The sequence below is a fragment of the Vipera berus genome (genome assembly GCF_964194415.1).
Source record: "Vipera berus genome assembly, chromosome: 1".
In the NCBI taxonomy this organism is placed as follows: Eukaryota; Metazoa; Chordata; class Lepidosauria; order Squamata; family Viperidae; genus Vipera; species Vipera berus.
Genome location: NC_138202.1, coordinates 291,871,736 through 291,886,340, shown reverse-complemented (window position 1 = coordinate 291,886,340; position 14,605 = coordinate 291,871,736). Strand labels below are relative to the sequence as shown.

Here is a 14,605-nt window from a genome sequence, read left to right as displayed (position 1 = left end):
TGTGAGAGGGGAATATGATAGCATTTTAGAAATACGTGAAAGGCTATTACATAGAAAAGAGAATTGATTTATTCTATATTCCTCCAGAGAACAGGACCAGGAGCAATGGAATAAAACTGCAAGAAAGGTTGCAAGATGTCAGGAGGAATCCGTGACTATACAAGGCGACAGCCAGTGGATCAGTGATGAGTTCCCCTTTACTAGAAGATCTGCTGTGGTTGGAAAGTCATCTGCTAGAGATGCTGTAGTGAGTCCCGCACTGAGGAGGTGGATAAATTAGATGAATTTCAAGATACCTTTCACCTCAATAGTACTATTATATGAAATTAATAGAGAATCTTTTATCTGTTTTTTAAGGGTTAGATGCTAACTTATATAGGCTAGCATCTCTGGATTGCTTGCTTATCCTTAAATAAACGGAATAAAGGGGGGGGATTTAACAGGGCAAAAAATCCCACAGATGGGGGTGACATGTTATGACTGGGCTGCTTTAGCCAGCTATAAAAATTGCAGTCTTAGAAGCAATACCATAAGTAGTGTTATGCAAATTGTAAGAATACATTAATATTGGAGGTGCCTCACATGCTAATTAGCAGAATTTTCTTTATCCACAGTAGGTATAAATCATTAATAGCCCTTCTACTGCTGTTTTCCTTAATAGGTAGCTTATTTACATGTCTACCTGGTAGTCCTACATTAAGACCTAATCTTTAGCCATCTGCATATGGATACACTATTCTCTTCTTTGACTCAAAATATGAGAAGAAAGTGTAAAGATAGATATGCCTTCATCTGCTTATGTTTGCAACAAATCTTAGAACATAATTTACTACTCTAGTGATGTCAAAGCTTTAATAGAATACTGAAGAGTAGTGAAATAGCAATCTGTCCTCTTCCTCCTGTGAATGTTATGGCTCAACAGATTTAAATCTGATTTATCCATATCCAAAGTCAATCTTCTAAAGATAATGCTATAATGACTCAGGTTAAAAACATAGTTTCCATTCTTGAATTTTGTTGGCTTTGTACATTTTACCTTGTTCATGAATTCACATGTGTTTTTGGGTATCCAGGCAATTCTTTTGTAACTCTAGCCATGTAGTCATTTAAATCATGTCCATATAACAAGAGGCAGCCAGTCAGCAAATATTAAATACAAGCCCTTCCTCCTTACTCTGCCTTGTAGCACAGGTTGCACAAGAAAAGTGAGATCTCACCCAGTCAGTGATTTCCTGAAAACCTTTCTCCTTTGCTCCCATACCTTCTTTTGAGTTTTGCCTCCAGTAGTTGGTTGAGATAAGATGGCAGTAGCTACATACCTCTGTCTTATCTCTCTTGTTTGCATTCCCAGCCTAGACACAATGACAAAAGAGAAAGGTCCCACTAGGCTATCTAGGACAGCAGATACCTCTGCCAGCGTGTTTGACCTCTTCTTTCTTTCTTTTATTAATGAATTTTTATTAAAGAAATGTTTGCAGAATAAGAACATTATAGACCACCTACTGCCATTGTCAACCTCCCATCGCCCGGTTTGCTCTCACAGAGTCGGCCTCCTCAGAGTTCCGTCGGTTAAGCAATGCCGGCTGGCGACCCCTAAGGGGAGAGCCTTCTCTGTGGGCGCGCCAAACCTCTGGAATGAGCTGCCTCCAGAGCTGCGGATGGCCCCCGACCTTCGGTCCTTTCGCCGTGACCTGAAGACATGGATGTTCCAACAATCGGGCCTGGACTGACTATGGTTTTAAATTTGGTTTTATGGGGTTAAATTACTATGTATTGAACATATCTACTGTTTAATTCTTTTTTAAATTTTGTATTTTCATGTTCTTTTTTAGTTTTTATTGTTTGTGAGCCACCCTGAGTCCTTAGGGAGAAGGGCAGCATATAAATATAATCAATCAATCAATCAGTTTTAAAAAGGAAATAAAGATAAAAGTTAAAAAAGTGATCAGTAAATAAGAAAGAAAATGAAAGAGAAAGGAAATAAAAAGAAAGCTATAAAAGAGTGACTTCAGCAGCTATAAATGCATCTATATTTTATCCCCTCTCTAAGGTCACACTGTGGCTCCCTTCTTTCCATAGCCTACCTTTTGTAATCATCCAACTCATAAATCACAAGTTCATTTTTTTCTATTTTCAGCAAAAAGTTCATAAAGGGTTTCCAATTACTGGCAAATGAAGTTACTGAGACCTTCTCTTTCTGAGCAGTGAAATGAAGCAAGCAGGAACCTCATGATTCACTCACTGAACTTTGCCCCTAGTGATGGTACTTTGGTGCGCATAAAGTAGATTAATCAAATTAATCAAAGTGACTACATTAGTGGATTGGGAAAATGCTACGAACATTGTTTACTTAGAGTTCAGAAAGGCATTTGACAAAGTAGACCACAGGTGCCTTCTTGGTAAGATAGAAAAAATGTTGGATAGACAGGATCACCACAAGATGGACTTAAAACTGACTGACCAACCACACCTAGTATGTAGTCCTCAATGGAACTACATTTACATGGAAGGAAGCATGAAGTGGGATACCTCAAGGTTTTTTCTAAGGCCCAATACTTTTCATTATCTTCATAAATGTATGATAAGCAGTTAAGGACAGTAGGTATGTCTAGCCCAGGGGTAGGCAACCTCGGCTCTTTTATGACTCATGGACTTCAACTCCCAGAATTCCTGAGTCGACAGCTGACTCAAGAATTCTGGGAGTTGAAGTCCATGAGTCATAAAAGAGCCGAGGTTGCCTACCCCTGGTCTAGCCTATCAAAGAGAAGCATGATAGCTGTGTTCCAGCACTTCATAGGCTGTCACACAGAGGGGATCAACCTAGTCTTCAAAGCACCCCGAGGGTAGGAGAAGAAGTAACAAGTAGAAGATTATTAAAGAGAGATCCAACCTAGAACTAAGGAAAAATTTTCTGACGCTGAAAACATCACTGGAGGTTTCAACAACAAATTGGACAGCCATTTGTTTGGTATGGTATAAGGTCTCCTGCTTGAGCAGGGAATTGGACTAGAAGACCTCCAAAACCCCTTCCAAGCTTGTTATTCTATGTTTTTCTCTGTACCTCCCAGTAAACAGAGAGTAAGGCTTCCCACGGACAAAGTTGCTTCTTGCTCCATTTGGTTGGCCAAGCACAATTCTTCCCATTACATCCTCTAGAGCACGGGTCGGCAACCCGCGGCTCCGGAGCCGCATGCGGCTCTTTGAGCCGTCTCCTGCGGCTCCCAGCCGCCCGGTGCGCGCGCACCTCTTCGAATGGGCAGTGGTGCGCGCGCACCTCTCCAAATGGAGTGTGGCACCGCCCGTTTGGAGAGGTGCGCGCGCACCTCTCCAAACAGGCGGAGGTGCGCGCGCACCTCCCCAAACCTTTGGAGAGGTGCACGCGTACCTCCGCGCGAACGGGCAGCGGCTCCGCTTCTTGGGAAAGCTGCCGCGGCCCGTCTGCAAAGCTGGGCCAAATTTGGATGGGTCCCGCTCTACATGCGAGGCTCCCGAAGTTAATTCAGAAAGGAGTGGATCTGTGTTAGAGGCGCACGGAGCGAGTCCAGCGGAGCGTTCATCCACCCCTCCGAAGCTCTCGTGTTTCTTGCGCGAGGTAATCGCCCAGAGAAGCCGCTTCGGGTTACAACACAGCGAAAGGTAACTGGAGATGATCCGCATGTGAGCAAACTCACCAGGGGACCCTTGTTGCCCCCCGGCTTTCCGTCCCCTCCACCCCGAAACCCTTAATTGCAAGACGCCTTCCCATTGACCGAGGTCTCCTCTTCTTTCCTCTGCCTTCCTCTGCCTCCTCCTCCCTTGTACACCTACTATCCACTTTTATGCTTCCTTAGACCCTCCCGCCCCCGCCCCGACGGTTCCCTTCCAGCGGCCGCAGACTCTCACCTTCGGGGTGCGCGCGAAAGCCGCTGATCTTTAGGTGCAGGGCAAGCTAAGGGCAGGGCGGCAGCATCTCGGTCCTAAATGGGAATGTGCAGAGCTCGCGCGCACATGCTCACTGGGGCCTCGTGAGGACTTTGGAGGGCACGTTTCCTTCGGGGAAAGCGAATCGCGCCTTTGCCGGCTGCGGACTTTCAAGCCCAAGAGCGGCGGCGGCGGCTGCCTTTTAGCGCCGGCAGGCTTGTTCCTTCACTCGAGCGCCGGCGGAGTCGGGGAGCTCGGCGCGCACATGCTCACTGGGGCCTCGTGAGGACTTTGGAGGGCACGTTTCCTTCGGGGAAAGCGAATCGCGCCTTTGCCGGCTGCGGACTTTCAAGCCCAAGAGCGGCGGCGGCTGCCTTTTAGCGCCGGCAGGCTTGTTCCTTCACTCGAGCGCCGGCGGAGTCGGGGAGCTCGGCGCGCACATGCTCACTGGGGCCTCGTGAGGACTTTGGAGGGCACGTTTCCTTCGGGGAAAGCGAATCGCGCCTTTGCCGGCTGCGGACTTTCAAGCCCGAGATCGGCAGCAGCGGCTGCCTTTTAGCGCCGGCAGGCTTGTTCCTTTGCTCGAGCGCCGGCGGAGTTGGGGAGCTCGGCGCGCACATGCTCACTGGGGCCTCGTGAGGACTTTGGAGGGCACGTTTCACGAAGGGAAAGCGAATCGCGCCTTTGCCAGCTGCAGACTTTCAAGCCCGAGAGCGGCGGCGGCGGCTGCCTTTGAGCGCCGGCAGGTTCGTTCCTTCGCTCGAGCGCCGGCGGAGTTGGGGAGCTCGGCGGCGCCTACGCTCAATAGCAAACTGTGGTGGTGCCACTCTCCATTTGGAGAGGTGCGCGCACACCACTGCCCTTTCGAAGAGGGAGAAGCGGGATACTGGTTGGGTGGGGAAGCGGCAAAAGTGGGGGGGGGAGAGAGAGAGAGAAACGGCTCTGCCTTTGGTTCCCCGTCCTAAAGCACAGGGGCGCTAGAGAAAGTTTGGAGTTGGGTAAGGAAGTGCAAAATTCAGGAAGGAAAGCGGGACGGCGGGCGAACGGGAGAACCGGGAGCATTGGGGGGGCGGAGGGGAGCGATTACTGTCTCGCTACTAAAACGAGGGCCGGCCACTCCGCTGGGGCGAGCGTGCCTATCCTGCTCCCTTTCTCTTCCAAGCGGCGCTGCTCAGCGGAGACGGCAAGAGAGCAAGAGCCTCTGCGGGCAGGGAGGGAGGAGCGGCGAGAAAGGGACGTTTGGGGTCTCTCGCCAAGGGGTGTAAGCCGAGGAACCCCGAAAATCTTTGAGTAGAAAAGGAGGAGCTTTGGCAGGGAGGGAAGTGAGGTTGGAAAAGCAGGCCGGGCGAAGGAAGGGAGCGGAGGCGGCAGCTTTGTAGATGGGCCACGGCAGCTTCCTCAAAGAGCGACGCCGCGGCCCGTTCCGAGAGGTGCGCGTGCACCTCCCTGAATGGGCGGAGCTGCGCGCGCACCTCCCCAAACCTTTGGAGAGGTGCGCGCGTACCTCCACGTGAACGGGCCGCGGCGTCGCTCTTTGAGGAAGCTGCTGCGGCCCGTCTGCAAAGCTGCCGAAAGCGGCAGCTTTGCAGACGGGCCGTCGCCGTCGGGCAACCGGGAACCGGTTCCATCTCACTTTTTTAAAAAATGGCAACCGCGTGCGTCCGCGCATGCGCAAAAAACCGTTTTGTGCATGCGCAAAACGTTTTTTTCGCATGCGCGTGCATGGACACACGCACGCGGCTCCCAGTTTTTTTAATTTGTGATGGAACCGGTTCCCGGTGGCTCTTTTCCTTTTTTAGGTTGCCGACCCCTGCTCTAGAGAAATAAAATGCAGAGCGAGTGGAGCTTTCCAGCGTTGCCATGCTTCCTTGACTTTTATTTTTCTCTCTGCAAGTGACCTCCTTTCAGACAAGCAAAGAGGCATGCACACAGGAGACAATCATCCTCTTTTCATTTGTCTTACTGTTAAAAAGAAACTAGGCTGTAGAAAAAGAGAATGCAGACAGCATCCTCTGCTCAATAACTTATCACTGCCACCTTTGTCTCTCCAGGTGTTTCTGTATAAAGACTTGGTCATAGCAAGAACTGACATTTTATTCTCCCATTTCCTTCTGGGCAACAATGTGTAGGGATTCACCTCAGTCTATTAAATCCACCATAGTGTGCCATTCTGAGTGAGCACAAGAAACCCACAAGGAACAATCTTCCTCTTTGGTCAATTTCTCCTTCTACCATATAAGGACTAGGCAGATGATGGTTACAGTAATTCCAAATGCTTGCTTGCCTCCTCCTTTTGCCACAGTAGCATCAGCACAAAGTGTTTTTTGCCCAAGAGAAAGGACAAACTCTTGATTCCTACCATGTCACTGTGTGCTGATTCAGCCCTACTCAACTCTGCTGACAGTATCATGTGCATTTATGTGTAGCAGGCTAGTTTAAAGGGTGAATGGGCCACCAAGAGCATTCAAACAACTACTATTCTGCTCAAGGTTCCCTGGCATATTTTGCTTCTGTCAATTGCTACCTGCTAGCCTGCAGCACTTTATCTACTTATGTATCATAATGATTTTGAGGAAATGAAGGGATATTTTTTCATCTCTCCTTCTGGTTTCTTTGGAATTTTAGAAAAAGGGAGAATTTTTCTCCCACCTGCAAAGAGCTGTTCATCTGTGTTCTGGACAGCAAAGTCAATATTTTTGTAACCAATATTTTTGCTGCTTAAAATGAACACATCAGTGCTCACAAGTCTTTTGTGGAATTATGTTTCCAATAGCAGCAGGAGAAACGTAATTAAGCTATATAGCTTTTCTAAATGATAGGGAATGTCTGAATGGGTTAAACTAGTGGCATACTAATTAATGTAATTTAAGAAAAAAACAAAACAGCATGTTTGTGTATATGTATATATATGTTGTATATACACTCATCCATTTAAATCAACTCTGCTGTCAAAGCATTTGCAATTACCTTGAGGGCAGATTTTATTTTAATTTATGATTAATATAATTTTGCAGGCATCCATAGACTGAACGTATTTGTACTTTTTACATTATAACTAACAATTTTCAGCATCTGAAGACACTAGCAGTTCTGTTTCTAACTGGTTTGTTATAAAAGCTGCGTCTCTGCTTTATATATTGTAATATGAAAAGGTATTGTTTGTGTTGGGGATAAATATTCTGATAATTTGGTCTTTGTCTTAGATGCCTTTTCTTTATTAGGTTATTTTATTAGGTTTCTAAATTACTGTAATAATCCTAATCATAGATTTTAACCTTGTTTTTACAGGTGACCTGTAACTGTTTCAGCATAAGCAATGGAGAAATGCAGGATGTTGGCGTTGGACTTTATCCCAGGTATAGTGGACAAGCACTATACCTCTGTGGTTCTAGTTGTATCAATCTTTCTGCGTCTCTGTCTCTCTGTCTCTGTCTCTGTCTGTCTGTCTGTCTGTCTGTCTGTCTGTCTGTCTGTCTCTCTCTCTCTCTCTCTCTCTCTCTCTCTCTCTCTCTCTCTCTCTCTCTCATACACACACACACACACACACACACACACACACACACACTTTCTCTCATTTCTCTCTCTCTCTCTCTTCAGGCCAGCAGCTGAAATGTCTGGTTCTACAAATACATTAAAAAATTCAACTAATATAAAACGGAATGGATGGCACTATATTCTCTGAATTCACAGCATGCAGTGGAAATACGGCTACGATAATTTTGAGGGTAGAATTCTGTGAAATGTAACAGAATTACTTGAAAGAAGTGTGCAAATCCTTAGCACAAGAGGCCTGAGACCAAGATAGAAAATGACCACTAGAGCAAAAGTATAGTTGGTCAACCCAGTGAAAACACCAACCTTCATCTTGTTCTTGCCACTTTGGTTGATTTTAGTTTTAAATTACCATCCAACTATTCTGACAGTGAACGAGAAAAGCTTTTCACCAGAGATTGCCAAGGGTTGCCCTTGAATGGCATGATCAGGCTGCAGTATAAAATGTCTAATTTAATGATATTAATTACAATTAATAAAATTACTCCCCTCATATTTAATATTGGAGTTGTTAGCTGCGAAGTCGTGTCCGACTCATCGCGACCCTATGGACAACGTTCCTCCAGGCCTTCCTGTCCTCTACCATCTTCTGGAGTCCATTTAAGCTCACGCCTACACACTTTTGTTGACAGGGTGATGTCTCTGCTTTTTAGTGTGCTGTCTAGATTTGCCATGGCTTTCCTCCCCAGGAGCAAGCGTCTTTTAATTTCTTGGCTACAGTCCCATCTGCAGTGATCTTGGAGCCCAGGAAAATAAAATCTGTCACTACCTCCATTTCTTCCCCATCTATTTGCCAGGAATTGAGAGGGCCGGATGCCGTGATCTTGGTTTCCTTAATGTTAAGTTTCAACCCAACTTTTGCACTCTCCTTCTTCACTCGCATCAAGAGGCTCTTTAGTTCTTCTTCACTTTCTGCCATTAGAGTGGTATCACCTGCATATCTTAGGTTGTTGATATTTCTTCTGGCAATCTTAATTCCAACTTTTGATTCCTCTAACCCTGCCTTTCTCATGATGTGCTCTGCATATAGGTTAAATAGGCAGGGTGACAGTATACAGCCGTGCCGGACTCCTTTCCCAATTTTGAACCAATCAGTGGTTCCGTGTCCAGTTCTCACTGTTGCTTCTTGGCCCACATATAGGTTTCTCAAGAGACAAATAAGATGGTCTGGTACGCCCATCTCTTTAAGAACTTGCCACAGTTTGTTATGATCCACACAATCAAAGGCTTAAGCATAGTCAATGAAGCAGAAGTAGATGTTTTACTGGAACTCCCTAGCTTTCTCCATGATCCAGCGTATGTTGGCAATTTGATCTCTATTTCCTCTGCCTCTTCGAAATCCTGCCTGTACTTCTAGTAGTTCTCGGTCCACATACTGCTGGAGTCTAGCTTGCAAGATTTTAAGCATAACTTTACTAGCATGAGAAATGAGTGCAATGGTGCAGTAGTTTGAACATTCTTTGGCACTGCCTTTCTTTGGAATTGGAATGTAAACTGATCTTTTCCAATCCTGTGGCCACTGTTGAGTATTCCAAATTTGCTGGCAAATTGAGTCTAGCACTTTTACTGCATCGTCTTTTAAGATTTTGAATAGCTCAGCTGGAATACTGTCACCTCCATTAGCTTTGTTGTTGCTTAGCTTTTCTAAGTCCCATTTCACTTCACATTCTAGGATGTCTGGCTCGAGGTCAGTGACCACCTCATTGTGATTATCAAGGACATTAAGCTCATTCTTGTATAGTTCTTCTGTGTAATTTTGCCACCTCTTCTTAATCTCTTCTGCCTCTGTTAGGTCCCTGCCCTTTTGGTCCTTAATCATGCCCATTTTTGCATGAAACGTTCCTTTCATCTCTCCAATTTTCTTGAAAAGATCTCTGGTCCTCCCTATTCTATTTTCTTCTATTTCTTTACACTGTTCATTTAAGAAGGCATTCTTATCTCTTCTAGCTATTCTCTGGAATTCTGCATTCAGTTGAGCGTATCTTTCTTTTTCTCCCTTGCCTTTCGCTTCCCTCCTTTCCTCAGCTATTTGCAAAGCTTCCTCAGACAGCCATTTTGCTTTCTTGCATTTCTTTTTCTTTGGGATGGTTTTGGTTGCTACCTCTTGTACAATGTTGCGAACCTCTGTCCATAGTTCTTCAGGCACTCTGTCTATCAGATCTAATTCCTTAAATCTATTTGTCACCTCTACTGTATATTCAACAGAGATATGATTTAATTTTACTGACTGTATAGAGCTCCTCCATCTTTGGCTGCAGAGCATATAGTCAATCTGATTTCTGTGTTGACCGTCTGGTGATGTCCATGTGTAGAGCTGTCTCTTGGGTTGTTGGAAAAGAGTGTTTGCTATGACCATCGTATTCTCTTGACAAAATTCTATCAGCCTGTGCCCTGCTTCATTTTGTACTCCAAGGCCAAACTTGCCTGTTATTCCTGTTATCTTTTGGCTTCCTACTTTAGCATTCCAATCTCCCATGATGATAAGGACATCATTTTTTGGTGTTAGTTCTATAAGGTGCTGTAGGGCTTCATAGAACCGGTCAATTTCATCCTCTTCAGCACTGGTGGTTGGGGCATAGACTTGGACTACTGTGATATTGAATGGTTTGCCTTGGATTCGAACTGAGATCATTCTGTCATTTTGAGGATTGTATCCCAGTATTGCTTTTCCTACTCTTTTATTGACTATGAAGGCTACTCCATTTCTTCTGAGGGATTCTTGCCCACAGTAGTATACCAGATGGTCCTCTGAATTAAATTCACCCATTCCTGTCCATTTTAGTTCGCTGATACCTAAGATGTTGATGTTCAGTCTTGTCATCTCTTTTTTGACCATGTCCAGCTTTCCTTGATTCATGGATCTTACATTCCAGGTTCCTATGGAGAAAAAATCTTTACAGCATTGGACTTTCCTTTCACCACCAGACACATCCACAGCTGAGCGTCCTTTCAGCTTTGGCCCAGTCGCTTCATTCTTTCTGGCGCTACTAGTACTAGCCCTCTGCTCTTCCCCAGTAGCATATTGGATGCCTTCCGACCTGAGGGGCTCATCTTCCAGCATCATATCGTTTTGCCTTTTGGTACTGTCCATAGGGTTTTCATGGCAAAGATACTGGAGTGGGTTGCCATTTCCTTCTCCAGTGGATCACGTTTTGTCAGAACTCTCTGCTATGACCTTTCCGTCTTGGGTGGCCCTGCATGGCATAGCTCATAGCTTCATTGAATTACGCAAGCCCCTTCGCCATGACAAGGCAGTAATCCATGGATATTTAATATTGCCTTCCTTTATATTAGAAATTACAAATTCATGGCAAATTTTGCAAAGGTAATCAAATATATCCACAGTTTTCTTTGATGCTGACTTTCCCATTCAATTGCCTCTTTCTTCTGCAGTGGTTTTATTATTATTTTTTCTGTTCAACCATGTCCAATTCTTGTAAAATGCCTGGACAAGTCCCTGCAGTTTTCTTGGCAAAATTTTTCAGAAGTTATTTGCCATTGTCTCCTTCCTAAGGCTGAGAGAACATAACTAGCCCAAGTCACCCACCTGGCTTTGTACCCAAGGCTGGACTAGAACTCACGGTGTCCTGGTTTCTAGCCTGATGTCTTAATAATCCCTAAACTAAACTGGCTCACTTTGCAGTATTCAAAACCGTATTTTTCCCTATCTTTAGCTGCATGCTATTCCATGAATTTACAGATTTCCAGGAAACATGGTTACAGCTTATTCAGCAGGTTGTTTAGCAGTTATAAAGAGTTCTGGATGAAGAAGCCAGACTGTCTATTTGTGCTCTGTTGAGCTTCTTTTCATAGATAACAAGAAGAGTCCAATAGCTGTTTCCCTTTGTCATGCTCCTGTAGTAATGGGAGGCAGCAACAGTTTTCTCAGCTTTTGGGAAAGATTTCAGGATAGGCGAAAGCATCGTGAACCAGAAAGAATGGCAGATATGGGCCTAGGGAATAAAACTAGGATTGAAAGCAGCAGCAATGTAAGGAAGGATCCACACATGTGGAGAAAGAGAGCTCAAAATGAAGCAGCTGGCAAATAAAAGAGATTATCTGGGGGAATCACACTGATGAATAAAAATTGAACACCTCCCTTCTACCTTGTATTCTGCAACAACAATATCCTGGCCTGTGAGAGAGATCCTAGAAATTGTAACTTTCCAGGATGCCTTAGTTCTTCTAATAAATGTTGCATGTCCTGAAATGCATTTTCCCAGAATCCCTTAGGACTTATTATGCTGCTGATTGACCTTCCTCTGGAATTCCCCCAAATCACTGCCGACAGTTGAAACTGAACGGGACAACTAAGAAATATACCGCTCTTATTTTGGCTTTGAATGGAGGCAGTAAAACCCCCAATGGCCTTCTGATGATATCAGGACAATGGCAAAAATTTAATTTTTGAATTGCACTCAGAGAAAGAAAGGGGGAAAAAAAAGTTTACGTTTTTCCCCCCTCAGGCATTTTTGAATTCAGATCCAGCTTTTAAAGATAATTTCAGTATCCATAATCAATCAGCTAGTTTTATTATTCTTGTGCTGATAGTTTTTATTTATTTATGTAGCCAATTTCTATAGCTGCCCATCTCAATCAATAACCCTGGGCAGCTTACAATTGTAAAAAAAAATAAAAATGAGGTGTCCTTGATGTACTCTGAGCTTGGTTGTTTTCTTTCAGATGTTTCATTACCCAGGCTAGGTAACATCATCAGTACTAGTAAGGAGTGGGGTTTGCTCACATGTTATATTCTAGTGCCCTGTCCTGTCACTGTTGGTGCAAGTGGTCTTGTTGGTTCTTTGGTTGGGCTGTTTATTGTTAGCTTTGGCAGCTCCTTGATTGGGGTTGTTTGTTTCTTAATTGTTGGTCTAATGTTAATAATAATAATAATAATAATAATAATAATAATAATAATAATAATAATAATAATAATAATAATAATAATAATAATAATAATAATAATATAAAGTTGGAAGGGACCTTGGAGGTCATCTAGTCCAACCCCCTGCTCAGGCAGGAAACCCTATACCATTTCAGGCAAATGGCTGTCCAGTCTCTTCTTAAAAACCTCCAGTGTTGGAGCATTCACCACCTCTGGAGGCAGGTTGTTCCACTGGTTAATTGTTCTAACTGTCAGGAAGTTTCTCCTTAGTTCTAGGGTGCTTCTCTCCTTGACTAGTTTCCATCCGTTGCTTCTTGTCCTGCTTTCAGGTGCTTTGGAGAATAGCTTGACTCCCTCTTCTTTGTGGTAGCCCCTGAGATATTGGAACACTGCTATCATGTCACCCCTCACCCTTCTCTTCATTAAACTACACATACCCAATTCCAGCAACCGTTCCCTATATGTTTTAGCCTCCAGCCCCCTAATCTTGGTGTTAATTCCTGCTTATTTGGGTGTTGATTGATGCAAGGTGTTCTGGTACTTTTGGCTTGTTGATTGTTTCTTTTGAATGGTATACAGATGTTATTTATATCTATGTGCCTGTTGATGGCCAGTTTGTCAGAGTGCCAGGCTTCCAGGAATTCTCTAGCATTTTTGGATTTTGCTTTCTCTAGGATAGTCACAGTGGTCATTGGAATTCTTTTTTTATTCTTTTTTAATAATTTCTATAATTTATTTATTTTTAAAATATAGTTAAATTTATTGAAATTGAAATTTTATTTAGTAGAGACCTGCGTGTAGAGATCTCTCTGCATTGTGTTGTGATAATTTTATTCTTCTTTTATGTTTTTCTGTACTGCTGTCCGCCCAGAATCACTAACTTAAGACGGGCAACCTCATAAACCAATAAATTTGTGAGTCCTTCCATATGCAATTTCTAGTATCAACCTGAGAGATACTAAGCTAGATGGATTGGTAAAATAAATATTTTCCTGTAATATCTGTATTTCTTATCTACATTTTGTTTTTCTTCATTAGCATGTCCTTGTTGAATAACAGTTGTGATCCTAGTTGTGTGGTCATCTTTGAGGGTCTCCAACTCCACCTTCGGTCCATTCGGGAAATGCAATTGGGAGAAGAGGTAATTCATTTGTTCCTTCTTCCATCCTAGAAACCTGCAGATTGAATATCTTGATAGTATCTTGATGTTATTTCTGTTTCATAGCTTTCTGGAAGAACATAACAAAATAAATCTTTTCTTCAAATAGTATGGGTCTCCTCATCATTGCAGTGCTGCTCATAAATCACTAGCAGAGTTGTTGATTTTTTTCTCTCTCTTTGTTTCTCCTCTACACTTTTTTGTTTGCATTTGACTACCTTTTCTGGGCTGAAACAAAACCAAAGAAAAACTACATGTGGGTGCAATATAACATGCAGTAAATAAATGCAGTTGTAAGCTTTTGTCAGACTAAAGCCCTGCTAAAGGTTTACAGGAGTAAACCTTTCCTGCAAGGAACGTATGAGGCAAAAGTTGTTTTCTTGTAAGTTTTATTTAAAAAGAACTACCCTTCTAAATGATTTGTGTTTTTGTCAGAGAATTCTTCACACAGCTTTCTTTTCCTTTTTTTTAAGATGGTCATGTCAAATAATTTGAATTTATGTACAAAATAGAATATGGTGTCTGTGTGCATCTCTCTCTCTTTCCTCTCCCCCTCTCTCTCCCTCCCTCCCTCCCTCCCTCTCCCTCTCCCTCTCTGTTATCTGACAGCCTGTTTCTAATTAAGAGGCTCCTTGAATTTCAAATCTAATCCAAATTATACCAAAACAATTATACCATCTTAGTCCAGCAGCAGCATAAAAAAAATTTCTGTTTTTTCCCCCCTATATTCCTCTCCAGTGTTAGCTATGGCAAGGGGGAAAAGAGGCAAAGAATATAATGTAGGGATAGAAAAGTGAAAAACATTGGTTACTTGGGGATAGGATTAAATTTACAGGTAATTTTTGCTGATTTTATAGTTCTACAGTTCTGTTCACTTTAGAAAACAGCTTATTGGAATCTCTTGATGTGCTGGATTACAGTTCTCATAGCAGGTAGAGGAAGACTGGTATATCAGCATTTTTAGCTTATACTATTCATATATATATATATATGTATATATATATATATATATATATATATATATATATATATATATATATATATATATATATATATATATATATATATATATATATATATATATATATATATATATATATATATATATA

General features: G+C 43.0%; 1 protein-coding gene across 1 annotated transcript in view; it reads left to right on the top strand.

The window, feature by feature from the left end:
- Positions 1-14,605, top strand: part of SMYD3 (SET and MYND domain containing 3) — a gene marked incomplete at its 3' end in the record, with an annotated part of 341,649 nt that overhangs the window by 248,529 nt on the left and 78,515 nt on the right. The window contains exons 6-7 of the mRNA XM_081344492.1: positions 7,189-7,256; positions 13,376-13,478. Coding sequence (XP_081200618.1) covers positions 7,189-7,256; positions 13,376-13,478 — 171 coding nt within the window. The remainder of the gene's footprint in view (positions 1-7,188; positions 7,257-13,375; positions 13,479-14,605) is intronic.